General features: G+C 39.2%; 1 protein-coding gene across 1 annotated transcript; it reads left to right on the forward strand.

Annotated features, from left to right (window-relative positions):
• Nucleotides 1-47: 47 nt before the first annotated feature.
• On the forward strand, nucleotides 48-27,918 carry syne4 (spectrin repeat containing nuclear envelope family member 4). Its single transcript, XM_012969446.3, has 14 exons — nucleotides 48-626; nucleotides 10,787-10,908; nucleotides 12,368-12,434; nucleotides 16,179-17,332; nucleotides 17,491-17,641; nucleotides 17,835-18,020; nucleotides 18,129-18,266; nucleotides 20,196-20,390; nucleotides 20,567-20,810; nucleotides 24,104-24,324; nucleotides 24,428-24,491; nucleotides 26,292-26,470; nucleotides 26,774-26,832; nucleotides 26,965-27,918. Exons 4-14 carry the CDS (start codon nucleotides 16,191-16,193, stop codon nucleotides 27,176-27,178), a joined length of 2,793 nt encoding a protein of 930 aa, XP_012824900.2. The 5' UTR covers nucleotides 48-626; nucleotides 10,787-10,908; nucleotides 12,368-12,434; nucleotides 16,179-16,190; the 3' UTR covers nucleotides 27,179-27,918.

A 27,918-nucleotide genomic window follows, 5' to 3' on the forward strand; every position in this document is an offset into this window, starting at 1 on the left:
ACCTTAGTCTTTTTTATTTGACTTTGAATGTTAGTGTTAGAGTAGGTTTATAAGGGCACACAGGTTTCTCCTTTAGTGAATATAGAACAGGGATTTAATTTCCTTACCCATCCCAAAAGCGACTGCAAAAGGGTGCAGATTCTGAATTACTATTATGGTGTAATATTTATAGGTAGTTATAGGAATTGTTTGTAGTTTTTTCTTGCCCAGAACATCTGTTTCTTTCCCATTACTAATGTTTGGTGTTTTTACAGGTATCTTTCCCTCTGAAATACCCCCCCTTAATAGTCTTTGTTTCCTGGGGAACCACTGCAGCCAGTTTTTGCTTGTGGTTTATTTTTGCTTCTTATGTCAGCTTTTACTTGCCGCAGTGGCTTTCTAAGCTTCACAAAGCCCTTTGAATTGGTTTCATTCTGCAGGTGAGCTGACTAATGGAGGAGGGAAGATGAGGGAGGATGGAGCCTCCTCTCACCTAAGGGCAGGTAACCTGACTCTATCTAGGGTGTGTCTGTCTGGGTCCCTCCCTGTAGGAGGCATAGGACAAGACGAGAAATGTCACCAGAACGTTTCTTATATGAGCATCCCCTCACGTACTTACGGACGGACTGATTCGAACCTGTTTACAGGTAACTGCTGTCATTTCACCAGAGTGCATGGAAAAAGAGTTGCAAGTTCTAACTTCAGGTACTTAGACGTAAAATATGCTAGGGTTACAGGAAGAGATAATAAGCTCAGAACAGGAATACAACCATTATATGGGATTTACTGAAATATTTTATTCAGTAGCAAGTTCTGTATGTTTCTCAGTATAGTGTGATCTTTACTGGAAACAAACTGTTCATTAGGGAAGACATGACGACTTTGAAAGGGAGGTACAGTTTTCTACAGTGACAAGTTGAAATGATGTTGTATATACCATAACAAACCATATTTTGGTGGAGAGTGGGAGATTGCTCTTTTTGACATTTTATGTTACAAATACTTGTATGTTATTTTAGTATGCAGCCTCTTGTCCGTGACCCACTTAGGCAAAGTGCAATCCCACCAATATAGTATTAATTCTTTGTGCTGAAGAAGCATGCAAGTGCGAAGCATGTAGGATTAAGGTTCTCTGTTGTGTTACATCTCTACACATATACAAACAATGAGCTGTTTTGCTTCTGTTTTGTGTCACTTGATTTTATTATTTTTGCATTCTGAATACTTTTTTAGTATATATATGTGTTAATTAGGCGTGGTGTGTGCACCAAAGGCAGATTTCTTGGTTAAATCCTTAATTTACAATTGCTTTGCAGGAGAGCTTTTGTATTTATTTATAGTGTGTTCTGGTTGTTTGGCGATGCGTTGTACTTAAGCAAATGAAAACTGACAGGCATCCAGTATTTCCCTAAAATAACAGTCTGTTGTTGCTTCATGCTAGCACTTGTGAACGTATTTTCCTGTCCTTGCTGAACTACCGCCGGCAGTAAATCTCTGTAAAGACATTGTTAAAAAACTGAGAATTATACTGTCATAAATACTATTATCATTATTTGTTGACAGCACTGAGAAAGGTGTATCGGTTAATCAGTAAGGCTTTGGTTTAAAGGAGAAGTTAAAATTTAATCATGCTTGTTAAAGATGAAAGTAATTAAAGCATCTTTGCTTTGTCTTCATTTCCTTATAGGTTGCCTTTTCTGCTTTCTCTAAAGCAAAATTGAAAATGCTTTCTACGTGCCAGTTACCACAATAGGATCCACAACCTTTATTCAAAAGACATGCTTGTGCTATATTTTATTATGTTTTATTTAAGCAACATGTACTTTATTGTGCTTTATTCATACAACATGTTTTGGGTTAGCACAAACCCTTTTAGTTTGAAAATCTTTTCTAGTTGCTTTGGTCAGTGAGCTGGCAACATGCCCGGACTGGCAATTTGTGGATTCTGGCAAATGCCAGAGGGGCTGCTGTAAGATGCCACAGACAGTCACTATTTATTTGGCTGGTGGGGGGCTGTTTGGGCCTCTGTTTGAAATGCCAGGGGCTATTTTGAATCTCAGTCCAGACCTGGCTGGCAACAAAAATACAGATTTTTTCTTTTTTAATATGTTTTTATGTTTAAGTGTTTTTTAGATGGAATAGTACTGTGAATTATAGGAATATGTCAGTATCACTTTGTTATAGACACAAATGTGAATGCATTATTCATACTATTTAAAAAGAGACAAACATATGAACAGTGTATTTGTGCCATGTGTGCCCTGCATAGTATGTTGCAGAAAAAGAAGAACAAATGAACCCTTATTAGCTGTGTTCTGTATTTGCAGGAATTCAAATAAGCAATGTCATAGGACTTCCAAAGAATGAACCAATCTATACAACAATATAAATATATAAAATCTTCTGGCTGGCCATACATATACCGATAAAATTGTACAAAGCCTAGTTTCGTACGATTTTTGGACCGTGTTTGGTTGGTGAATTGATCGGACAGTTTAGAAAATTTTGGTCGGCGAATGTACTTTCAATTCAGAACTTCTTAGATGTTGCTGCCCTCCTCACATTCCCCCTCCCTCCTCACCATCTAATTGTGTAACCAGTGCATGGGCCTGGGCATCAGGCCCCCCATACTGGCACAGAAACAAGATTTTGGCAGGATGCAATGCCTGCTTTGATAACAGTGTCCACAAAATGGCCCCTGCCTGCTTGCTGCAATTGTGAATTCCAAGGCTGAAGAAAATAAGATTAAAATAATTTATATAGTGTAAGTAAAGTTTATTTTGCTTGACAAACACAATAGAAAACAATTTGAAATTATTCATGATTCATGAGAAGAAGACTAAAATCGAAACATGTATGGCCGCCTTAAGTCCCTTCCTCTTCTAAAGTAGCTAACAAATATTTACTGGTTTAACACAAGGAGCAGATCAGGACACGTGGAAGAAAAGTCTTATCAGTGTTGATTTAGTTAGCAAATATCAGATATGCTGGGCACTATTATAACTTTATTCAAGATAATGGCAGAGGGAGGAAAGCCTAATTTATGCTATGCTGTATAACCAGGATCATTAACATATGGCTTGGAATCCAAATATAGGTCCCCATGCTGTTTAAGGTGGGCCCCCATATTCCTCTTTATTAAAGTGAAGTTTCTTTATAAAAATAAAAAAATAGTTATTAAAATGATGTGCAAAACTGGCACTTAACTAATTTTTGGGTCACAAAATTAATATCATCTTAAAGGAGTAGTTCACTTTAAAATTAAGTTTTAGAGCCTGAAAGATTCAAAGGAAAATGCCTGAACAGAAAGATTAGTAAAAGAAAAAAAGAAAAAGTAACAAAACAGTTGTGGTCTCACAGAGCAAAAGTGACCCCCATTTTAAATCTTGAAATAATAAAGGTACATTTTATTTCACTAAGCGCTGATTATAAGGATATAATTGAAAGGATAGTCTTGGCTCTTGTGTATTATATAGGAAGAATGTATCACATGCACAGGTATGGTTGCCGGCCATGAGTATTTATACAGGCCAGGGTACTCCAAGGTGAAATTTAATTTACTATTATAGATGGGTATGTTATTTCTTATAATTCACATCTTTTAATGAGTCATGTGACCAATGAGTCTTTTAATTGCTTTTGGGTGCAATTGAGTTCATGTGCACACTTTTAAAACTGTGCAAAGAAAAGTGGATTGATCAAAATAAATACAGAATTGTGTCATAACACAATTTTTTGTGTGGGGTGGCCTTAAAATTTGTGTGCACAAGCACACAGCTTAGACATTGCAATTATAAGGTTGTATTTTTAAAGGTTATTTATGGCTTTCATAGAGATATAAATATAATTTTCATTCATTGCATGGGTTCATGTTTGGGATGCCACATAATCTTTTTAATGATCAAAATGAAAACTAAACAATTGGCACGTGTAGGGGGACATCAGCATTGCTTGAACTGGGATAACAGTCTGGAAATTTAGGCATGCATATGGTTGGACAAATGACATTTAGCTGTGTTGTGCACAGAAGTAAACCATCAGCTGGCTTAGCTTCCATCGATTGCCATGGATGTATCTTTTGAACTACTTTATCTTTACTATAGTGCATTCAGTAAAGGAGTCCTCTACATCTACATCTGTGTTTCTGTGATACACACAGTGATACTGACACTAAAAAAACTACATAAAAAGTTACTTATAGGTCATATTGATCATTTTTCGCTGATAGGGCTGCTTTTTGTTTTTTGAAGTTCCTAAACCTGACTGTTTTGCCAACCTGACTGTCCCTTCTCAGCCTGTCAGTTATAGCTTCTAATGCTAACGGACAACTGATGCACAAATATGGCCATCCCTTCTTAGAGGAACATGAGGATTGAATCTGTAATGTAAACACATTGGGCGAACACTTCTCTGGAAAAATTATAAATACATGCAAATACAATGTTATGACAGTTGTAAAATAAGGTTTAACTCCTGGTGCCAGTATCTCTTTAAGGACGGACACAAAACCTGAAACATGAAACACTGAGGTCTGAGAAATTGAGGAAATAAACAGTTTTTTGTTTTTTAAATCCACAGAACTGCTGGTTGGTTTATAACAGGCTCAGAGATTATGTTCTAAATGGCAATTTAAGTAGAGTAGATTCTCTGGAAAACCTGTTTTGGAGCTGGCAGAGGGACATAATATAGTACTTTCATGTAAGATGAGGCCAACCTAAAAATAAAAAGCCAGAGGGTGTGGCAGTTTTAACAGAAATAAGAGAAAGAGTAGCAGGCTAAGGCTGGTCTTTTCTAATGTCTGTGACATGTACGAGCACAGATCAAACAGTTCCAAATGCTTGTGTTTTTTCTGTGTGTAAAGCATAATCAACCAACACTTTACCCATCAGTTGTGACATGACCACGTAAATATGGCACCTGGGGTGTTGCAAAGCATAACAAGAATTGCCTGCGCGTGTATGTATTTGTGTGTATATATATATCTAAATATTATATACATTTGGGTTTTAAATCTACAGCATGCCATGCAATATATTTAAACTTGTCTTTTCTAAAGCAAGCTGTACATTCCACAGAGAGTTTATTTACGAATATAAGTGGGTTAGTACAAAAAACATAACCATTTGAGCACAGGATTATGTTTTCTCTGTGTTTACTTATTTACTATACTCTATTGTGTGTAATATATACTATACAGTATGTGATTGAAAAAGTTACCTTGTAATACCCAAGCTGCAATTTTAATAAAGCAATTTTCAGTATGAGGATCTCTGATCTTGTTGCTTCAGTACTACAGAGAGCCAGAACTGTATAAAGCCATTCAGTAATTGCATTTCCCTGTGAAAGCAGAAAAACAAATAATAAACTTATACAAATGTGTGTAAATCACTTTCCAGCACTACTACTATAATTACGAGAGCCTTACATATTCAGACATGGAAACACCTATTTTGTTAATAGTGTGCCATTACAGGAATGCAATAAATTAAGTACATTAAATATAATGAATCCGTGTTAAAGATTAACTTCATTGGTGACATTAGTCATACATCTTCAGTAGTGACCTATGCTGGTTTGCTATACTCATTCAATTCCACCTTCACATCACAGTGGTTGTTCCATGAATCCCTTCCTGGTATGATATGGTATGCCTACCAGCAAGCAAGTAAAAAGAAACAGGACAACACAAAAAAGGGAAGGGGAAAAGCATAGAGCCAGTATTATTTTGAAAAGGGCAATGTACAAAATTTCATGGTTAGATTTCAGCAAATCGCCAGCCCCGCGTTTGCCATCCCACCAGCGATTTATATTCCTGCCGGTGGGATGTCATATCGGGGAGATGTCGCCCCCTGTACCACAGCCCTTAGTTAGGCTTTAGTTCTCCTTTAAGCTGGCCATACACGTGGCGATCTCACGATGTTTCGTACGACCGTCGGTCGCACGAAACATCGTCAGATCCGCCACACACCATTCAGGGCTGAATCGGCAGGTAAGGAGGTAGAAACAATAGGATTTCTACCTCCTTCTGCCGATTCAGCTCTGAAGGGAGAATTTTGGTCAGGCGCCTTCTATGGCGCCCGATCAAAATTTTCTAACTTGGCCGATCGGCGAGCCGACCGATTTCAGCAGCTTCCTGCGATATCGGTCGGCTCGCTGACATGCCATACACGCACCGATTATCGTACGAAACGAGGTTTCGTACGATAATATCGGTGCGTGTATGGCCACCTTTAACTGAGTGTAGAAAAGAAACCAATTAAGTCCATTAGTCCATTGTGATTAGAACAAATTTGCACCTGGGCAGTAACTGCTGGTAACCAATAAAACCAATAATATTTGCTTTCATTGTTCTCCTGGCAGCTGGCTGAAAAGAATAAACACTGATTGGTTGCTTTGGGTTACTGGATAGGTGCAAATTTGCCCATTGTTCACAAATGACCCCCCCAGTGTCATATTATGTGATCTCTATAATCGAATAACACTGTTTAGTTCAAAGCTAAACATTTTTTCACATTATTTCAGTAAATTTTCCAGGAACAGCAACAAAGGTTAGTCTTTTACCATTACAGCTATGGGACTTGTTATCCAGAATGCTCGGGACCTGGGGTTTTCCAAATAAGGGTAATTTCGATTTTCAAGGCTTAAGTTTACTAAAAAAAATTTGAATATTAATGTACTCAATAGGATTGTTTTGCCTCCAATAAGGAATCATTACATCTTATTCAGGATCAAGTAAAAGGTACCTTTTTTATTACAGAGTAAAAGGAAATACATTTTAAAAATGTCCAGATAATGGATCCCAATCTGTACTTAATTTTGCAGCCAATGGGAGGTCATACAAACCGTAAAAGTATTTCTGACTGTCTAGTCAGCTGCAAAGCTCCTTACTTCAAATACTTTATCAGCCAAATTCTGGCCTCTCTGGACTTTTGTCATATGTAAACACATTTTAACAAATATATGCCATCCCACCGGCACATTCTCGGTACATTCTCGGGAGTGGGATGGCATTTCGGGGAGATTTGTCGCGTGGTGACTAATCTCCCCGTCTGTCACAGCCCTAAAGGGAGTGTGTTTGCTACGGAAACCCTACTATAGTTAAACAAGCTGCTGTGTAGCCATGAGGACAACCATTCAAGCTGGAAAAAAGGAGAGAAGGCACAGGTTACATAGCAGATAACAGATAAGCCCTTTAAAATACAATGGCATTTTATCTGTTATCTGCTAAGTAACCTGTGCCTTTTCTCCTTTGAATGGCTGCCCCCGGTGGCTACACAGCAGCTTTGTTTGTATAAAACTATAGTAGTGTTTCTGAAGTAAACAAACAACCTTTTTAGTGTTACTGTTACTTTAAAGAGCATCTGAAGTATATTGCAGGAACATCCAGTGCATGGGAAAACCTATTGTTAACCTGCTATTTTCCTACAGGGCTTTAATTTTTAAGTGTTACTGTTTCTTTAAGGCAAACGGGAAAGGAGCTGATAATTGGTTGTAAAATAAGCCAATTGTCACATACTCAGTAGGGGGTGTTACTTGCTCAGTTGAGCACGTAACAGATAGTCAGCAACTATCTTTTTTACATGTATTTTTCACAGTTGCACTTTGCACTGCAGAATAATCTTCAATGTATTCTTTGAGCAATGTATTACTATTGATTTTGTACACCTTGCACCCAATATGAAGTGTACCTGTGTCGTGCGTATATTGCATATTTAGTTACCATAATGTAAACGTAAGGAACCATTAAGCTACCAAGAAGTTGTGATATGAGAGTTGGGGGAGGAGCTGAACCAGCAAGTCACAGGATATTTCAGCTTTTTCCCCATTAAATCTCATTGCAGTTGGCTATAAAAAGCACTTCCATAATTGTTTTCAAAATCAGTATTTGGTTGGAAGAAGTCTGTAATCCAAATAATTCTGAATATTATTTACTACATACTATGTATGCATGTAAGTATAGACATGCCCAATTCATGTTCATTAAGTTGCTTAGCTAGATTGTTATTTATTTTCATTATGTGAACTAGAGCCTAACAGCTGTTAAATGCTTTTGTGCCCTGGTGCATAGAAACTGACCCATCAACTGTCACACCCTAGTCACAGCTATTATATTGCATTTTAGGCGCAGAAGGTAGAGGAGCTACAAAGGGCAGATATACTCATGTGCTATAAATAAAATATAGATCAACCATGACCAATCTCCACTTTTACAACTAAGGGCAATAGTAATAACAAGGTGCAGAGTCCAGCCAATTGCATGGAGGACAGGTTGGACTGCCTAGGCATAAATCAAGGGGCCCCAGCTCCAAATGATGAAAGATAAATCTTTCATTGTTATGGCTTGAAAGTCATAACTAATAATTAAATACATGTTAGTTTAGCAAAAATATTGTGTCCTCTGCTTAGTAATTAAACATCCTTGTGATTTCATACAATGTAATACAGTTGGTTTTACCAAACATATTTCATTAGGCTGGTGCTGGATATGGATTTATAACTGCTCATTTATTCCCTCCCATGTCTCCATGTTATTGCTGTTGTTTTTATGTTATGGGAATGTCTGTTAAGAATTTGTTGCTCACACTCATGGATTGTAGTTGCAAAACAATCTGGCACGTATTTGTGAAGTTACCAAGGATGCATTTGGTGTATGAAACTAAAAAAAGGGGGTCAATTATGTTTTATACTAGATGCTTGAGGGCTGCTCTACCAACTGTGATCCTTGGTCACCCGTCATCTGCTTTGTTTGCTGACTCCTTGCCGCTCAACCTTTTACAGCACATATCATAAATAGTGCTTTGACTTTTGTGGTCCTTCCATGCAGAAGCATGGTAGTCAACCAATCTATTCCCTGCCAGCAGCTGCATCCCCTTCATTTGAAAGGGAAAGATAATGCCTGTGGCAGATGCTTGTGGTGTCATATAGGGTGGGATAAGGAATGCCCATGTGAGCAAAAACTTCAGAGCCCAGTGGTCTATTACTGACCAGTTACTGTGCCTGTCCTTCATTAGTCATTGTTTTTGAATGTACACCCTCACTTTCATATGCAGTTATACATCTGCTTGATCAGTATAAATAAAGTTAATATACTGTAATATTGGAAGTAATGCCATCGCATCTTTAAAATCATAATGGTAAAAGATCTTGCTGTATCACTTCAAACTATTATGAATTTTACACAAAAAAGGTAGTACTGGGTTTGGACTGGAAAGAAACATTGATGTTTGTATGATAGATAGATATTTGTTTGTGTATAAGTATGTCCTGACTATCCCGGGTGCAGGTAAAGAGAAAAGTAAAAAGAAAAAAAACACGCACTCACTGGAGCTATTCAAACAAAAAAAGTGTTTTATTTACAAAAATACCAACATTTTGGGACAAACACTTTTTGTTTGTCTTATGAGTGAGGTACTTTTTCATATATATATTTTTCGTTGACCCTTGCCTTTTGAATTGTTTTGAATTCTACAGTACATACAGATTTTACCTTATCTGCAGTAGCTGTTGTCAATAGTATGTGCTGATCTTATTCAGCACTAATACTGCCACTTATTACTTCCATAGATTCAACATCATTTGGGGCTAAAGGTAATATTGTTGCCATGTATATATCACTGTAAACTGCATTAGGTATCATAGGTACAGTATTTTGTAACTTGGACTCTTTAGCCTGGATTTCCAAAATTCCAAGAGGGCCATTCTACAAAGCCATACAAGCTCCTTTTAAAAAAGCACTGAGATATCATACATAGAACCGATCTTCTGGGGGTGACTTCTGTTTTTCAAAAAGTGATTTTCAGTACAGTCACCCAGTCCCATTACATGTGGGACAAAGACAGACATATGGGCAGGAACAGAAGGAGCTGTGACAGGCATATATGGGGGTAGGATAGAGGGTGGGTTTAAGAAATGAAAATGGCAAATGGAATCATAAAAAGGGCAGTAACTGACGCATGGTGGTTGGATGAAAGTGACATATAGGTAGAGGAGAAAAAGAGCTAAAATCTGCAAATGGTGGCGAAGGTGGCACACAGGGAGAGAGGAAACCTACTGAGACTGGTGCATGAGATAATGGTGTATCTGAGAAATACAACATTATTGGCACTTGGGGTTGAAGAGAATGATGCATGGGGAAAGTGATGCAGAGAACAGCATATACAAAGAAAGATGGCATGACATTTAGACTGGCACACAGGAGTGAGGGAGGAGAGACGGTGCTGAAGGTGCTGTAAATGGTGCTTAGGGGATCAGGGGTATGGAGGAGGGATTGGCACATTAGAATTGGGAGTATAGAATAGCAAATAGTAGATGGGTAGTGCAAGTAGGAGAAAGGCAGCGCTACACTGATGTGGATTAGCCAGGGCCCCCCTGCTGCAGACTTGGGAGGGAGGGAGCTCTGGTGCCTGCAGGTTCTTTCCCCTACATGGCCTTCCTTACTGCTCATAGTTTTAGTCCCGGTAAGCTGCACAGGGATTGGGTGGGTGAAGTTTGAACTTTCCATCCAATCCCCGTTCAGCTTTTCTGGGGCTTAATATCAGTGACCAACAAGTATAAGGAAAGCTGTGTAGGGGTCAAAAATGCAGGCACCTGAGCTCCTGCTCTCCTTTCCTAAGTCTCCAGCTCTCTGACAGCAGGGGGGGCCCCCGGCTAATACAAGTAAATGCAGGATATCCGAACCCCCCTAAGATCCTAAAAAAAAAACCCGGGCCTGGGACAATTGTCAATTGTGGGAGACAGATGGCTTGAAATAGTGTGATAGTTAAACAGCCTTCACTGATATGTTCTGTTTGTTTTGGTGTGGTGTCAGGGAAACAGCAAAAGAACTTTGGCCTTATGGTTTTAACTGAAACCTGTGTGCACGCATAGCTGGTCCCACGTGTGTCTCTGGGAACTGCTTTAGGGAGAGGAGAACTGTTACCCCAGATTCAGGTAAGTGGGAACCTGCATACAATCAATACATTAATATTAGTAAAGCAGCACTGCAGACATTCTCCTTAAGGACATTTATTTCTGTGACATAACGATGATACACAAAACACAACAAGCTATGCAGCTGCAACAATTTACAAAATGATTACAATAGTTTCTATTATTGTGGACAAAAGTACACAAAGACTCCAACTTACGCAGCACACTAGCATATGTCTTGCTGTATAAATGCACGCAAACACACTTTGTTTAAATGGCCCCATAAATAGAGAGTAAGAGAGAGTCACATTCATGGACACCCATTGACAGATAAAGGAGGAGTGACCTTTGTAATAACATCTTTTCTGTGCAATGCAACATGACTCAAAGGAAAATATTAGACAGAACAAAGCGATCCGAAATGAGTTATAAAAGTTATATTTATTAAAAGATTATACATTTGCATATTTCTCACATATTGTTCTTGCATATTTTCTTGTAGCTCAGCTCTGCACAAAAATATATATCTCAGACTCTCATGAAAATAACATACAATGCTAACAAGGTGAATTAAATGAAACTCATTAAGCATATCCCTTCCCCCAGTTAGCTGACTAATCAACTAGCCTATATTTTCTGAATCACCATTCCTAAAATCTACTAAAAAATGTTTATTTTACCACCAATGTGGAATCATGCAGTTTAATTACTGTCAAGTACAAGGAAGTACTGTTTTATTATTACAGATAAACAGGAAATAAGTAAGAAAAAAATGGAATAAACTGACTCTTTGAAAGATGGCTTTCCTGTTTTTCTGGATAATGAGTCTTTAATAATGGAAAAAAAAATTATGTGTATATATATACTGTATATAGTAGGGAGCACACACCTAGTAAATACTATATACAAAAAATAGTAAATACAATATACAAAAAGAAGTACAGTATATATATATATATATATATATAGATATATATATATATATATAGATAGATAGATATTTATATATATATATATATATATACTGGAACAAGGACAGCACTCCTAGGATTTAAAGAATTGTGAGCAAAATATAAATGCAAAAATAGAAAGGTTTATTACTCAACGTTTCGGTCTCACACAGAAACCTTCATCTGGAGTGAAAAAGGTTTTTCACTCCAGATGAAGGTTTCTGTGTGAGACCGAAACTCACAGAGTTGTAGCAGTATGGGCAGATGACCCAGCATCTGCAACAACAGGGGTATGTAAAACCCTATAAGAAACCTTACTGATACATACATACATCTTTTTGTTGGTGGATAATAATATTTTTTGCAAGTTTGAGAAGGGTTAAAATGACTTTGCTCTAAGGCTATGGAATTTCAACTGCAGCCTTTTAGTGGGGTGTTCCTGTTGGTGTATACAGGTCTATATTTTAATCTTGTTGCTGGTTTTTATCATAAAGTCTGCTTTTAGGCTAATAATGTGTTTTTCTTAGCAGGGCTTGGAGACATTTAAACCCTTGTCTGTAAATCCTTTCCTCTGATCTGCATGGATACAACATCCCTGTAAGTATATATGTGTATATAATCTACCAATATCTTAATATACAACATAGATAAAATACACCTTAAAGGAGAAGGAAAGGCTAATACAGAGTTAATCTCAAGCTGCAGGCACCTTAAGTGCCCTTAAGTCTCCCCATATTTCACCTGTTTAGATGATCAGAAGCCAAACAGGAAGTAAAAACGCTGAGCTGTGTAAAGAAAGTTCCCATAATGCCTCGCTCCTGCACAGACACCCAGACCAAGTGAACATGCTCAGTTAGTAAGACTATGGGGCTGATTTACTAAGACACGATTTCGAATCCGAATTGGAAAAATTCCGATTGGAAATGAACATTTTGTGACTTTTTCGTATTTTTTGCAATTTTTTCGGCGTCTTTACGATTTTTGCGTAAAAACGCGAGTTTTTCGGCGTCTTTACGATTTTTGCGTAAAAACGCGAGTTTTTCGTAGCCATTACGAAAGTTGCGCAAAGTCGCGATTTTTTCGTAGCGTTAAAACTTGCGTGAAACGTCGCGCCTTTTAACGCTACGAAAAAGGCGCGACTTTGCGAGCAAGTGTTAACGCTACGAAAAAATCGCGACTTTGCGCAACTTTCGTAATGGCTACGAAAAACTCGCGTTTTTACGCAAAAATCGTAAAGACGCCGAAAAACTCGCGTTTTTACGCAAAAATCGTAAATACGCCGAAAAAATCGCAAAATTACCGATCATTACGAAAAAAACGCAATCGGACGCATTCGGCCCGTTCGTGGGTTGGTAAATGTGCCCCTATGAGTCAGCTTCCTGCTGATTGGCTCAGATCCACATTCCTAAGGGGGGGGCAGGAGAGAGCAGAGAACAGAAAGCTGCATGTCTGTGGCACAGGAATTACAGACACAAGAAATCTTTTTACAGAGAAGTCAGTTCAGCCTTTCTGTGAGTGCTTATGGCTGTATTTACATAGACCTTTCTGATAAAGCTTACTTAGTTTTTACCTTTCCTTCTCCTTTAAAGAGGACATAAACCTTTTTCGTTTGATCCCCCCAGCTCTTAAAAATATACATTCCAGCTGATGCAGATGCAAGAGATGTGGGCAGTCATAATAATGATGATGATTATAATATCTGTATAGTGAGATTTCTGATCACTTTTTGCTTTTTGAAATTACACTATTGTAAAATATCAGAGCTGTGTACTGTATATATCGATGTTTATAACTGTGAAAATAGTGTTAATGCTTCCTGCAGTAAGAACAATCAAAGAACAGGCTTTAAAGGACATGTAAAACCTACAGTTTCCTACAATGTATTTCAGCTAAGCACGTCTCCCCCCACCCAAATGGCATCATATATTCCCATCACTTGCCAGCACCATCACATTTTCCTAAAACAAATAGCAGCTTCAGCCCAGTGGCCATATTCCCTCTGAAACATCAGCAGTTACTTTTAAATATGCAAACAGCACACATGTACAAAGACCCTCATACAGCATACATTTAATCAAGATTGCAGGCTCACGCAGGCAGAACTATCTTTGATAAAAGTTATGCTTTGTTTGATCACTTTAAAGTACAAGTCAACCCAGAATATATGTTTTTACCAGAAGAAAACACAATTCTAAGCAACTTTGCAATATATATTCATTACATTTTTGTAATAGTTTTTGAGTTATTTGTTTATATAACTGCTATTAAAAGCAGTGTCTGCCTGTCCTTTTCTATTCTTTGCTCTGGGGGCTCTGAGAATGTAACAATGTAACACAAGGCAGCAGACTGACAGACCTGACTTGCTGGAGGAGACTGAACGTTGCAACATTGTTTAAAAAAGTAACAACCAGGAATTCATCAAATGCTGCTTTCAATAGCAATTACATAGCAAATAACTTACTGAAACACTGACATTTTTTTAATGAATTCATATTGGAAAGTTGCTTGGAATTATGTTTTCTTTTATTATGCAAATCTTATTTTTGAGGTTGACATGCCCTTTAATGGTTGAGCTAATCTCAGAAGAGTAGGTTGGAAGGAAAAATTAGGAGCAGACAGCTAGAGCTGAGTTTCTGTGGGAACCAGCAATGCCATCTCTTCATTGGCTGCTAGACTGGGGGGCGTGTTTAGTAATCTGAGCTTAGAACATTTGAGCATGCCCACAAGCCAACAGCCAAAGCAAATTCCTGAGGGAGGGGGCTGAGTAATTAAGTGATTAAGGGGATGTTGCAGCCTTACTATTAACCTTCAGACAACCAGAGCGGCAGGGATTAAAAAAAGGCTGTTCACTGATTCACTAAGTTTTTATGTGTGGGATTTACATGTCCTTTAGGGTAAGCAAGCTGCTGGCAAGATTCTCGCTGAAGGATCAATTTGCAACAGTGGGAAAAGTCTTATTAAGTAATATTACTATAAGAACTCATCCTAGATGTTGTAAGTACTTTATCCCTTAAGAATATCTTGTAGTATCCTAGGAGTTGCAGTCCTGAAATGTTTTGGTGGTACAGAGCTGCTGACAAAGATTTCTATTTTCATTCAAATATAAATGGGTTCTTACTGTGTAAGGTGCTTCCCATAGACACTCAGACAGGCATACACAGTATACAATTTATACATAGTGCTTAAAAATAACTCAATTCATTTTAACATTTTATTTTCATTCATAGCAATCAAACAAGAACAGCTCTGTATCTTGGTTACACATGCTGAATTTTCCATTACATAGTAAGCTGGCATAGATGGTCAGTGCATGCCAGAGGGCTTATTTTCTACAGAGAGATGGGGTTGCAAGGGGGTCTGTTTCTGCATTCTGCACCTTGGTCAGGGTCGGACTGGGCCGCCGGGACACCGGGAAAAATCCCGGTGGGCCCCGGCCCTAGTGGGCCCCAGCGGCCCAGTCCGACCTTTGCCGCCGCTCCCCGCTATTGACTGTTCCTCCCCGACGCGTTCAATTTATACGCACTCGGGGAGGACGTCAGGCGGGGGCCCTTCGGGGGGGTTAGGGGGGCCCTTGGGGGGGTTAGGGGAAGCGGCTGGGGCACCTGCAGGGCCCCTGGGGCGGGAGCCCCGGTGGGCCCTGCACCCCCCAGTCCGACCCTGACCTTGGTTCTCTAGAGTTGTGATTGCAAATTCCAGAGGCAACTCTTTGGTAAATCTGCATACTGGAGGCAGGATGTGGGCACACAAAGGATGTGATGAAGCTGCACTCTAATTTGTGGCAAATTTTCTATTTGGCACAAGACTTTGCACTTGCAGTCTTCCCTCTAAGGTGTGCCTGTTGAGACCACCGCAAACAACAAATTGTGATTCATACAAGAGGTTTGTGTGAAAGGAATTCTGTACTTATTCAGGGCCACACATGTGCACACATGAAAATATATTTTTGCACACATGAGGAAAAAGAGGCACCTTGTGCAAATGTGCCCCAACCCACAGCAAAAGAGACCCCATATTTTCTGACCCCATGGTCTGGGGGCCTGGACCATTGGGTCTGCTTCCTGTTAGAAATCCCCCTGCCCCAATCCTCTCCTACCTAGCGCAGCACAAGTGGGGGGTTAGGCTGGGGCGACTTAGCAGTGAGGCTGTAGGTTTTGTTGTGCACGCTGCACAGGGCAGGGGGTCTGGCACATTGTAGTTATGTCACTGATGCCAAAGAATAAAATGCATACAAATAAGACTTCAAGTTAATATTGAACCTTACAATTCCATAAGGAAGAGTTTCTTTTGTGTTTTGTGTTACATCAGACAATTTGTGTGACTGTTTCTTCCCCTGTATTACAGGAACATGCAGTGATGCGAGAACAAGACAACACCTTAAAGGATGATTCTGTTCCCCCAGGCTGCTTCAATACTTCTCCTTGTTCCTCTCCTCACATCTGCAGCTCCTCAGTTGCTGCCACCCTCCCTTTCCAACACTCTCCATCTTTTGAACCCCCTTCTGTCAATCCATCTCTTGCTTCTGCCCCTAATCCTATTTGCCCCTCTTCAACTTCTTCTCCTTCCCTTCCTAACGCTTCCTTTATAGGCCAATCTTCCACCTTATCTAATTGCCACATTTTACCTTATCCAGACTTCCACAATCCCCTTGCCCCTGACTGCAGATCACATTCCTTTTCTGAATATCCCCCCTTTTCCATACCTACATGTCCCACTCTTATTTCACCAGAGATTTCACTTCTGTCACTCAGTTCATCTCATCCTTTCAGTTTTTCAAGTTCTTCTTGTAATGGTCATTCTTTTTCCAGTCCTCACTATCCTTCTGGCTTTATTCCTCAATGCCTGTCAGAAGACCCTGTACCTAGCTGTGATTTAAAAATGCCTTCAGACATTTCTATTGATTATCTATCAATCTACAATCGTAATTCTCCTAATCATACACAACATTCTATCGCCTCCCCTCACACACCCCCAAACAATATCCCAGATGGTATCTCTTCACTTTGTGTATCCCCTCCTGAAGAACAGTGTCCTACTTTTTGTACAGGCACATATACCCATCGTCATTTAGAATCCTGTTTTTGCAGTTCTTCAGAAATCAACCAGTGTATCTCAGATTCTTGCTTTTACAACCATTCGTATCAAGACGCTTGTAGCAATGTAGCAATGGTTGATTGTTCCACATCTGTGCCACCTACAAATATTTCCTCTGATTTCTGTCTTTATAATGGAAAATCAAGAAAAACTCCACCCTCAGACAACTGTTCTATCCTTTCTTCTGCTCCCTCTACATCTTCTATTCCTAACAAGGACCTCACACATTTACACACATTTTCCTATCATGCTGAAATTTCTTCCTTACAATCACCCAATACCCTGACATGTTCTTCCCATGCTGCTTTACCTACGGCACCTCATTTGTTCTCCGTGCACCCTGAAAAACCAATGGATTCTAATGGATGTAAAATGTGTTGTGCTTCGGTTGAGAACTGGACCCGGTAAGTAATGTGAAATCACCCTCAGGATAATTTTGAGACCAGAGAGAAAGACTGTTTTCTGTGTTCCTCTACCTTTCCTTTATTTTAACATCATTGTGCTCTTCTATTTCACTTTTTTACATTTTGGCTTATTCTAATCTCTATTTTCACATCCAAAGAATGGATGAATACAGGCTTCAGTGTGAACAGTTCCTTGATGATCTCTCTCGATTTGAAGACTGGTTAAAAGCAATACAGATGACAGTGTGTTTACCAGATGTATCCCAGGCTCTTCACAAAGAGGCCAAGTTGGCATTGCATAGGCATGAGGTCAGAGACTGGCAAGATACTGACTTTTTTTTTTAAACCATTCCCCATACCAAGTATTCATATTCATTTAAACTCTTAATATTTCTCCTTTCAATACTTACTCTTTTTTTTCTTGTCCAATTTTATTTACTATTGTCTATGACAATATTTTGCCTAACATTGCACATCTTGTCCATGTCTCCTTAACAAATAGGTTGTGCTGAAGGAATTGCGTGAGAAACTTTTGGACTTGGAGTCCTTAAACTTAAAATACTGGAGGCTTGCACAAGTACCTCACCAGATATTTCTTCCAAATAACATTTGCAGTAGGATGCAAGAAGTCAACCAATTCTTGTACAAAGTTCAGAAGGAGGCAGAGGAAGTGTTTCAGGCTCTAAAGGTACCTCAACATCAAGATAATATGAGAGACGTTGCTGCTCTTTAACACTATACTTAATAATCCAGCAGCACAAGACAACATTTGCATTCTTAATTTGTCTTCCTGTAGCTCAGAGTTCAGCAAAAAGAGGAGTTTGATGCAGACCGGGAGGAGATGAAACTTTGGCTTACAGAAATGGACCTCGGACTGTCCAGTGTAGAATATATGTACAATGGGAATTCTACTGAGAAATTTCATCGATTGCAGGTTAGGATTGGATGCAAAAACATATTGTTCCTAATGTCTTATTTTTTATCATTACCACTGATGCAGTTTTCCGGCAAAAAGCCTCTTGCAATAATAACATTCTAGCTATAGCTTGTGTCTTAGCACTAAAACTTTACAATAGCGTGGCTCTTTAAAATTATATTAACTACATACACTTCAACTTAGAACAGTTATACTATCCTATTGAAACCATTCCTGTCCTGATACTGTTTAGATCTGCAAATGTTGTTCCTACAGATACTCTCCTCTGAGAACCAATCACTATTTCACAGGTATTTTGCTGTCATCCCACCTACAAGGCTCATCTTATCTCTGGTTATGTGCCACACCCACCTTATCTCCTGTAGCACTGATAACCATCAGACCAGTAGCTCATCTACTACTGTTGAAAAAAGCTTCGCCAACAGCTTATTTCATATATTGCTGTTGAATAGTTCATCTTTCAGAATGTATACCAACCCAGTGCATAATAAGATTTGGAAAGAATGCCTATTTTGTGTTCTAGATACAACTGATAGCCCAGCTTAAAGGTTAATTAGGATAACATCTGGGGTGCATAATTTATTTCCTCAGAGTTGGACTGGGGTCCAGGGCCCACCAGGGCTGCCAATTCATGGGCCCACCACCATATACCTTTTACTTTCTCCTTGTGAGCGTAGTGAACCACACCAAGTTTTTTTTCCTGTGTCCCACCAGCCCAGTCCAACCCTGTCTTTCCTAGATATTCTTGGAACATTAGCAAAAAGATTGATACATCAATATTTTCCTAAATCCGCAACCTTACTTTATGCTAAATGAGCCCTGACCAAAGGCTGGAACGCCATGGGGAACTTAAACATATAAAGTCCAACAACCACTATTCTAAAATATAGAGCTCATTACTTACAACTAGCACTGTTCACAATGCAGTTCATACACTAGCCCTGGTAACACAAACAGCTTATCTAATAGCACTAATGTGTAACATCTCTACACATGGAATCTTAGATTTAGTCTCTGTCTTTTATTCTGCGTACAGTGTGGGATATTACCGTATGTCTAGGAGACCAGGTACTACAGTTACAGTGGTATTGCAATTTCCAGCATTGTCATGATGTTCCAGTAATGCATTAGGGGGCCTTGTAACCCAGATGCTGAAAAGTATAATTGAACTATTGTTCAGAATATTTTAAAACATAATTTAAAATGTTTTTGTTATATTTACAGTGCTTAAAAAATCAGATCAGTTGGAATATTTTTGTACAGCGACCTGGTACTGCAGCTCTGTCGACCCCATTGTTAAAACCACCTAAACAGTTTATTCTCTTGTATCACCCCTAATTCACAGACACTGAAATTACTTGGGATACACCAAACCCAGTTTTTCGGATTTGGCTGAACCCCTGAATCCATCATAAGGGATTCGGCTGAATACCGAACTGAAGCCACACACGGCGAAATTTTTTCCACTTCTATGTTCATATGCCAACATTTAACCCTTCCAAATGCTAATTAGCATATCCTAATTAGGATTTGGATTCGGTTTAGCCAGGACCGTGGATTCGCCAAATTCAAACCCTGCCCCTGGATTTGGTGCAACCCTAGCAATTACTAACAGAAAATCTCCTAGTCATACCTCTTTACCAGCTATTTCTCTGCCACTGCATTGGTAACCAGTGATGATCAAATCTGTCCCGTTTAACTTCGCCATAAAATTCGCAAAACAACAAGAAAATTTGCGAAGCGTGCCCAATTTTGACGTGACCGCAACTTTTTTGATGCGCAACAAATTTTTCCGCAGTGAATTTTCACTGAAGTTTCGTAAAACAATTTGGCAATGGCGAAATGCGGAAATTCTCTGCAAAACCATGCCTGCCCAAAAAATTTGTTAATCACTATTGGTAACCATAACTTCTCATATACATTTAGGAATTCCAGGAAGATGTGCAAAGTAATATGAAGCGGATGGATAAACTCCTAGAGCGTGGGGATCAACTGATAGAAGAAAGTGATCCACTTGATGCTGAGGTTTTAGAGAATGAATTGAAAGAGTTGGGATCTTACTGTCAAGGAATATTTATTCGCTTTTCCCGTTTCCAAAAACGTCTTGTGAGTACCAAGCTGGTAAGTAAAGGCAGTACACTGCAGAAGGAAGGCCTTATTATTGTATTTGCCAATGTCAAACTTCTATGATGACAGCACTTTTGCTGCTTGGGCACTTTTAATTAATAGGACAAATTCAGTATATCCAGTATTTGTAACGTCCACTTAATGGCCACACACTCCCTGATTTTTTTTAGGTATTTGAAGATAACTTGCTGGTTGATGACCTAGAAACCATGTCACTTGGCTCTTCTGAAGTTTTTTGGGAGTTAGAAAGAGAAGATATGGAAACTCAGAATCCATCTCAGATACTGTTTGGCCCTTCTGTGCAGGAGGCTCCTGTGGGGGCACCAAATGCTGACTTGGAGTGGGACCCTTTGGGTGATGTTGGGACATCTGAATCTATTGATGGAGGAGAGTCTTACCACACAGCTAACTCTGGTGGGTACACTCCTGTCATATAATATCTACTCATTTTAATCTGCAAGCCTCTTCTTTATACTCCATCTGCTTTTGTTTGGCTTCTGTTCTGTTTATTCTGTCTCAGTGTTGGTTTCTACTTACCTATTCCCCTCTTTTACAGTTTTACTTTTAGTGTCTCTAGTAATCAGTCAGAGCCAAATTGACTTGCACATTGCTCCCAAATTATTATAGGCATATACCTGTGATTATGTGTCAGGAACACAAAATTCTATGTAAAATGTAGGGGCCTATAGGATTTTCATTCCCTTCTTTAGCTTCAAACTCTACTTTCCTTATTTCCATTGTTACTGGGCAGAACCCATGTATCTCTTTCTCTATTTAGCATATTATATATTATTGGCCCATAAGGCTTATGGCCACTTCCTGCGCACTGTAATATAGTGTTTAGTGGGGGTGGATCTTTCTCTTTGGCCTGCATCTGTTGAACCAGGTGGATGTTCCACTGAGCCTGGGTTCAAGATGGCCCCAGTAAATCTGTTCTACCCCAGAGGGACCTTTACCTCTGGAGAATTCGGGGAGTAGGGACCCCATGAGAATTTAGTAAGTGCAGGATATCTCTTACGTGAGATAGTCAGTTATAGCTAGAAAGAGCAACTCCTTTGCTCTAACCAGGAAAGACAGCTGGGTGTATTCTACTTTACAGGATCTGCTGCCTAATGGTTGCCATACACTGTAAGATCCACTCATTTGGCAAGGTCATTTGGCCCTAGGGTGCCTTTGGACAAAGGGCTGCATCAAAAGTCCAATGTGGTTCCTGATCCAACGGAAAATCTAACCTGCCCTATAGGAGATCTGGCAAATTTTAGGCCAGATTTCAGTTGGGTAGGCCTATCAGGGGTGCCCATACATAGCAGATAAGCTGCCGAATCGGTCTAAAGGACCTGAATCGGCAGCTTAAATCTGCCTGTGTATGGCCACCTTTAGCGAAGGGGCCACAGTAGTGACAAGGGTGTCAGGTTTAGCTTTGTCCTCCCTGATCCACGTCTGCTGTGTGGGATCCATACCACTAGAGGTAGAAACCCTAAGGACTGTTTCTACCCAAGCTGCTCTCCACAGTGGCACATGTTTAATTTGTCTGCTCTGCATTTTGAAGTTGCATTCATTTGCCAACATCTGCATTGTGAGTATTGATAACCCTGCATTTCTATTGTTTTGGACAATAAAAGTTGTTAGTTCCAGTTTGTTGCAAAAGAATCCCTGGCATCCTCTCTTCCTATATTTTACATCAGGTGATGGGAGGTGTAGGGCAACAACATCATTCTTACAAACTCTTCCACATAGCTAAGGCCCATCCTTTGAAAGAGAGTCCAATGTACTCATTGCTCTAACCCAGGGGTCCCCAACCTTTATTGAGTAGACGAACTGACGTTTCGACTGAACACCTCAGCCTTTCTCAAAGTTAAAAACACATTGTGAATGCTAACATTAAATACAGTGACTGGCGGGAAAATACAAACAGAAACTGGGTGTGACGTCACAGTTTCACGTAGTCCAATACACATCAAGCGTGAATTACTCATTAGCATAATAAAAATGCGCGTCTCATTGTTTATGTATAAACAAATGCTTTGTACAGCCGCAATAAACATAACACCTAAAGAAAGAACCGATACCAGTGGACAGAAAGAGTGAAACTAAAAGTATCACGTATAGACAAACAATGTATCAGATATTGAGTTGAAAGGAAATTATCCAACATGTAACAAGTAGTGAAAGACAAAGTGACACAGGGGTGAGGTTACAGTTAACACGACCAGGGGGAAGCAGTATATGTAAGGAGCAGAGAGTATAAGTAGCCACAAGAGTATATATACCTGCTTGTTAAGGTAGCGGGAGCTGTTAGCTATGAGTGAGAGACAAAGTGACACAGGGGTGAGGTTACAGTTAGCACGACAAGGGGGGAGCAGTATATGTAAAGAACAAAGAGTATAAGTGGCCGAAAGGGTATATATACCTGCTTGTTAAGGTAGTGGGAGCCGTTAGTAAAGAGGCAAAATGTCAGAGGCACCAATGGGACCACATAATGCCCTGAGCAAATGCTATCTTAGAGTGCAGCAGTCCTTGGGCCAACATTAGGTAGTAAATTGGGTTCAGGGTTACCACTCACTTTGCCAGTTGTAGGCGTAATCGTAGAGGGCTTGTCTTTCAAAGTAGAACCATCCCGGATAATAGGCTGCACTGTTGCATGATCCCAGGCAGTATATGCATGCAATCAATTCAACAGGTCTTGCCTAAAGGACAGGGTTTACACAGATTAACGCTGTTTGCGTTGTGGGTTTTACTAGTGCAGGGCAACAGTGCATTATATTTTTATTACTTTAAAGCTCTTTCATTTTTTAGTGTTACTGTTCCTTTAAAAAGTAGCTAGGCATAACAATGATTCTAGAGTAGCTAGACACTATATAGGAACTTGTAGGAACTGAGTGTTCAAAATTATTGTTAACCAACAAATCCAATAGCAGTGCCTACAGGCCTGTATTACATTCAGTGTCAAAATAGGTGTATAGAAAAATGTACAGACCAATTACTGCTTTGCATATCATGAAATGACGATTACATGCATTTACTCGTGTGTTGTAATAAAGGTGATGGTTACAAGAGATCAGTCAAGCTAATTCGCCTTCAATTATGGTAAATAAAATGGTGAATATGAGACAAGTTCATTCAATCCAAAAGGACTGAGCGTGTTGAGTTTGTGGATCCACAAGCATCTTAAAAGTTCATGGAGGTGCCAAATAGGGGCTAAGATTGGCTATTAGGCAGCCTCTATGCACACTCAGCTTACAGGGGGCTTTATTTGGTAGTAAATCTTGTTTGTATTCAACCAAAATTTGCCACCAAGTCAGGAATTCAAAAATAACTACCTGGTTTGGGGGCACTGGGAGCAACATCCAAGGGGTTGGGGACATGTTGCCCCTGAGCCACTGGTTGGGGATCACTGCTCTAACCTAACTAGCTAGACAAGGTCTACTATAGCCAGAAAGGGGTTACATACTCTTCTTTTTCAACTGCTTCATGTGAATAATGGTGTGCGCCTACATTTGGTTCTGAGTGATTGGATTCCCTCCTAGCTATGGGTGTGGGGTGCAACACCCAGACTACTTAATTATCTTGCTAAATTACCTGTGAGCTTCTGGTAACATTGCAATGTTTTTTAATATGATTTATATTTACATTGTAAGGAAAATTGCTTCTGTAGTAAAAAAGCTTCTGTAGTAACAGATTTTGACTTTTGTTTGTTTCCTTTGCAGTGCCATGGAAGGTTTTACATAGAGACTCTCAGAGCAGCTTAAATTCTGTCCTTTGGAGCCCAGGCTCTGAAACATATCATGCAGGAGACACAGAACATTATGGAGATGTTATGAGTACTACCATGCCATCTTGGGACAGTCATAGCTTGAAAAGAGTTCTGAAAGAAACAAACAGCCAGAGAGTATTAACGGGTCCATCAGCTAAGCCTAACCTGTCATCGGTGAGCTGTTACTCTCAGTTAGACTGGCTTGTCTAAATGTCTGTCAATCTTAGACTGGCTTGTATAATCGTATGCAACAAAATTATTTCTGTTTTCTGCGAAGGTGTCATTCAACTCACTGCAAGAGACATTTGAAAAAGGAGAAGATGCCAACACTTCATGTTCTGGTGAATAAATTCTTAATTGTTTATATATAGCAATATGCCTGCTTGACAGTACAATGCTTTGGTAGGGCAGTGCATAGGAGAAGAGGCAGAAAGGTTAACGCTGGTATTTATCACAGCCTGTTGTTTGACACCTGTTGCCTGGCTTCAGGTCTCAATTTCAGTGGCTATATGCGATCATAGCAACATTTAAAGACATGTGGAGTCTAGAAAAATACACATAGTACCAATACAGTCTTTGACTGAGTCTGCTGACACAATACCAAAGCTGTAGGTTATCAGTAAGTACAAGAACAAACAGGAAAAAAGGACATAGATCTACCTATTTATGCTACTGAACATTTTGAGTCCTTTCTCATGGGCAAGACAAATGAACTACATGAACTATGCAGATGCAACGAATGGCTGACTTGCCTAAGTGTAAACTGGCAAAAGTAAAAATACTGGCAAAGTCATTCAGCAATAGTAATATTCATAAGGTGCACACTCACTCAACTTATATGCAGTGGGGAAGCTTACCCAATTATTGTGACCACCTGTGCACTATCAATGTTTGGGGGATGAGATCCTGATGAAACATTGATGGTGCATGGGTGGTCACAAAAATTGCGGTAAGCTTCACCACTGCATAGAAATTGTGTGAGGCTCCTTACGAGTTATTCAAGGAAGTCTGTACCACCAGTGCAGTGAATTGTAAATGTGCGATTTGTGTGGCTATAATCCTTTTACAGAACTGTTCTTTGCTTAGGTACAATACCTTTATCTCTACTGAGCTATTACTAAACTTCTTTTATTTATTGCTGGAAGGAAAAGGGTATTATGCTGTTATGTGTTCTTGCTGTGTTTTACTTATATATTTATTTACTAACTAAATTGCACAAGAGCAGTTAGCAACAACAAATGCTCAGCAATTACTTTTAATCAGTCTATCTCAATTTAGAAGTCAGTCTGCCATTGGTAACTGCAGTGGTGCAATACCTGTGTCAGTAAATCTAACCACAATTTATTTTTATCAGAGTGGTTGCAGTATATGTGTTGAATGCACAGGAGCAAAGGTCTGTGTGAGTGACTGTAGAGGTGCATACAAACAGGCTCAGAATATCAGGGATTGTGTAATTAAAGTTAAACCAGTGCAATCAGCTTTCTCTCTTTTATTTCCTCTTTTATTTCTTCTCCTTCAATCCACAAACAACATTTTTCTAATTCATTGGGAAAGAAATGGGGTTTTGGACCAGGTTTGGTGCTGTCAAGTAATATAGGCTGGGTGGGGGTTCACTGAATCAGTACTTTACAGGATGCTTTACAGGATGCTCTCTCACTATAAAGTAGAAAATATTAAAGCTATGCTTAGTTGTTCCCTTTGTGAGTATGGCTAATGTCAGTGAGATTGACACTGCTTCATAGTTCCCTGGTACAAACAACTTAAATGGCATGATCACAATTTTGTTAGGGACATAAGTTGATATACACTTTGTCTCACATATTAGCACTCTGCACATAAACCTATGGCATTCAGTACCAAGTTAATCTCTGTGTCCTCATTTGGATTTCAATATACAGAATTTACAGTACTCACCATATGCACACTCAATACCATCTTCAGTCAGATTCTCTGATTCTGTCTCATGAGTCAAACTAAGTCACACTTAGGCCTTCTCTTTTATTATCTGCTTAGGAAGCTAAAGACATTCTTTAATGCACAGAAAGAAAATGCAGCAAGATTGCTGTTACCAGTGTTACTCTTCTTTATGGAAACTATTGATACTGTCTAAGATGTTTGTTTTTCATATCTTCCCTTTCTAGACTTTGTGGATGTTGGAAACAGTACACGTGGGCTAAGCACAGAAGTTGCAAAAGAAAACAAAATCACCCATAATTCCCCCCATGAGTCTTTGGCTGCTGATCTGAAGGTTTTTAACAACACCCTGATGAATAATTGTATATCACAGAGAAGACGCCAGTCCCATATGGAGAGAACACAGGTACACAAGTGCCATATAGTACTATAGTACTATGCTGTATACATGCTTAACAAGCCACATTTCTTTGCCTAAAATGTCTTTTTATGCAATAAACTAAATGGATTACTAAATAGTACAATTGTATGGTTTCATTCTGTTTCAGCCTTTAAAGTCTTTGTGAATGTAATAATTAGCTTATGGTGGTTTTCTGTATCTGATTAAAGAAGCTGACATGCTGTGTTCTGCAAAATATGTTTTTATGAACTTTATTTTTGTACAGCATCAGCCACAGATAACTGATTCTCTTTTGTCTCCATTTTTCAGAATTTGACACTTTGTGCAAAATGTGACAGAGAAGATGTTTCTATTCTCATGGAGAGCAGGTCATTTGTTTTCTTTTTTATATTGAAATTGAATAATAATTGAAGTATTGAATAATTTCAAGGGGTGGGGTTGTAGTTGGCATTGCAAGTGCTAAATATTCAAAAATATTCAATGTTTTATTCTATTCTCAGTGATGAAATATATTATGGGTGTAAAGGCAAATCCTCCCATTGCACACCAGCATCTCTCTGGGTTTGGATCAAGCGTCTGGTTTACCTTTTCCTGCTGCTGCTCTTTATTGGTACCTGCCTGCTTTTTTTTCCAGTGGATCAACCCAGGTGCTATTCACATAGTTTTGCTTGGTCCTTAATGCTCACCTATGTCAATGGTCCTCCCCCTACATAAAACCAGACATTATGGAGATTATATGAGATTTTCTATGGAACCTGCCTTGATAGATACTGTACAGTTAGTTACATCCCCAAAATGGTGCCATGGTGTGCTCATTACAAACATGCACTGGATAAGAACCCATTGATGCCAGAGGAAGCAATGACTGTCACAGATTCAGTGACACCTTACGTCAAATCTCAGGCATGCAAACAAACTGTAATTGGAGTTCCTTGGATGATAAATCGGTCCATGATGCTTTCAACTATTGGAACTGGAATTCACATTCAAAATATGCAAGAAACACCATGTTCACCATGTGATGGCTGTGGTAGAAGTACAAATGGTGATCCTGGAGGCAGCGAAATGAAAGGTAGTGAGAATGGGAGTGTGTGATGGAGTGCCGCTGACATATTTATTTTGATGCTGATGTGGAATTAGGTTTGTAAAGGGCATGTACAGTCTGCATTGAATTTTGATAAAATTATATGTAAAGATATCAACCCATTGTACTGATATGAATAAATGTAAATTGTATGAATTTTGCCATTGACACTTTTACAACTGAGAGGTCTGCAGAATCAAATGTGCTGTCTAAACATGTTAGAGAAACACTCATTAGCAAACAGCCATTCTCCAGATGTTACCTATGACTGATTAGGATTCTGGCATTTGTAGTTTAATAACACATGGAAAGCCACAATATGCCTTTGCCATTGGAAAACCCAAAGCAAAAATATACAGCTAATCTCTAA

The sequence above is a fragment of the Xenopus tropicalis genome, chromosome 8, assembly GCF_000004195.4.
Source record: "Xenopus tropicalis strain Nigerian chromosome 8, UCB_Xtro_10.0, whole genome shotgun sequence".
Lineage (NCBI taxonomy): Eukaryota > Metazoa > Chordata > Amphibia > Anura > Pipidae > Xenopus > Xenopus tropicalis.

Bases quoted from the DNA above. Each gene is read 5' to 3' on its own strand.
- syne4 (XM_012969446.3), top strand. From the start codon at position 16,191: ATGCGAGAACAAGACAACACCTTAAAGGATGATTCTGTTCCCCCAGGC. The intron at 17,642-17,834 runs GTCAGAGACTGG...CTTAACAAATAG, and splicing joins TGGCATTGCATAGGCATGAG to GTTGTGCTGAAGGAATTGCG. The intron at 18,021-18,128 runs GTACCTCAACAT...GTCTTCCTGTAG, and splicing joins AAGTGTTTCAGGCTCTAAAG to CTCAGAGTTCAGCAAAAAGA.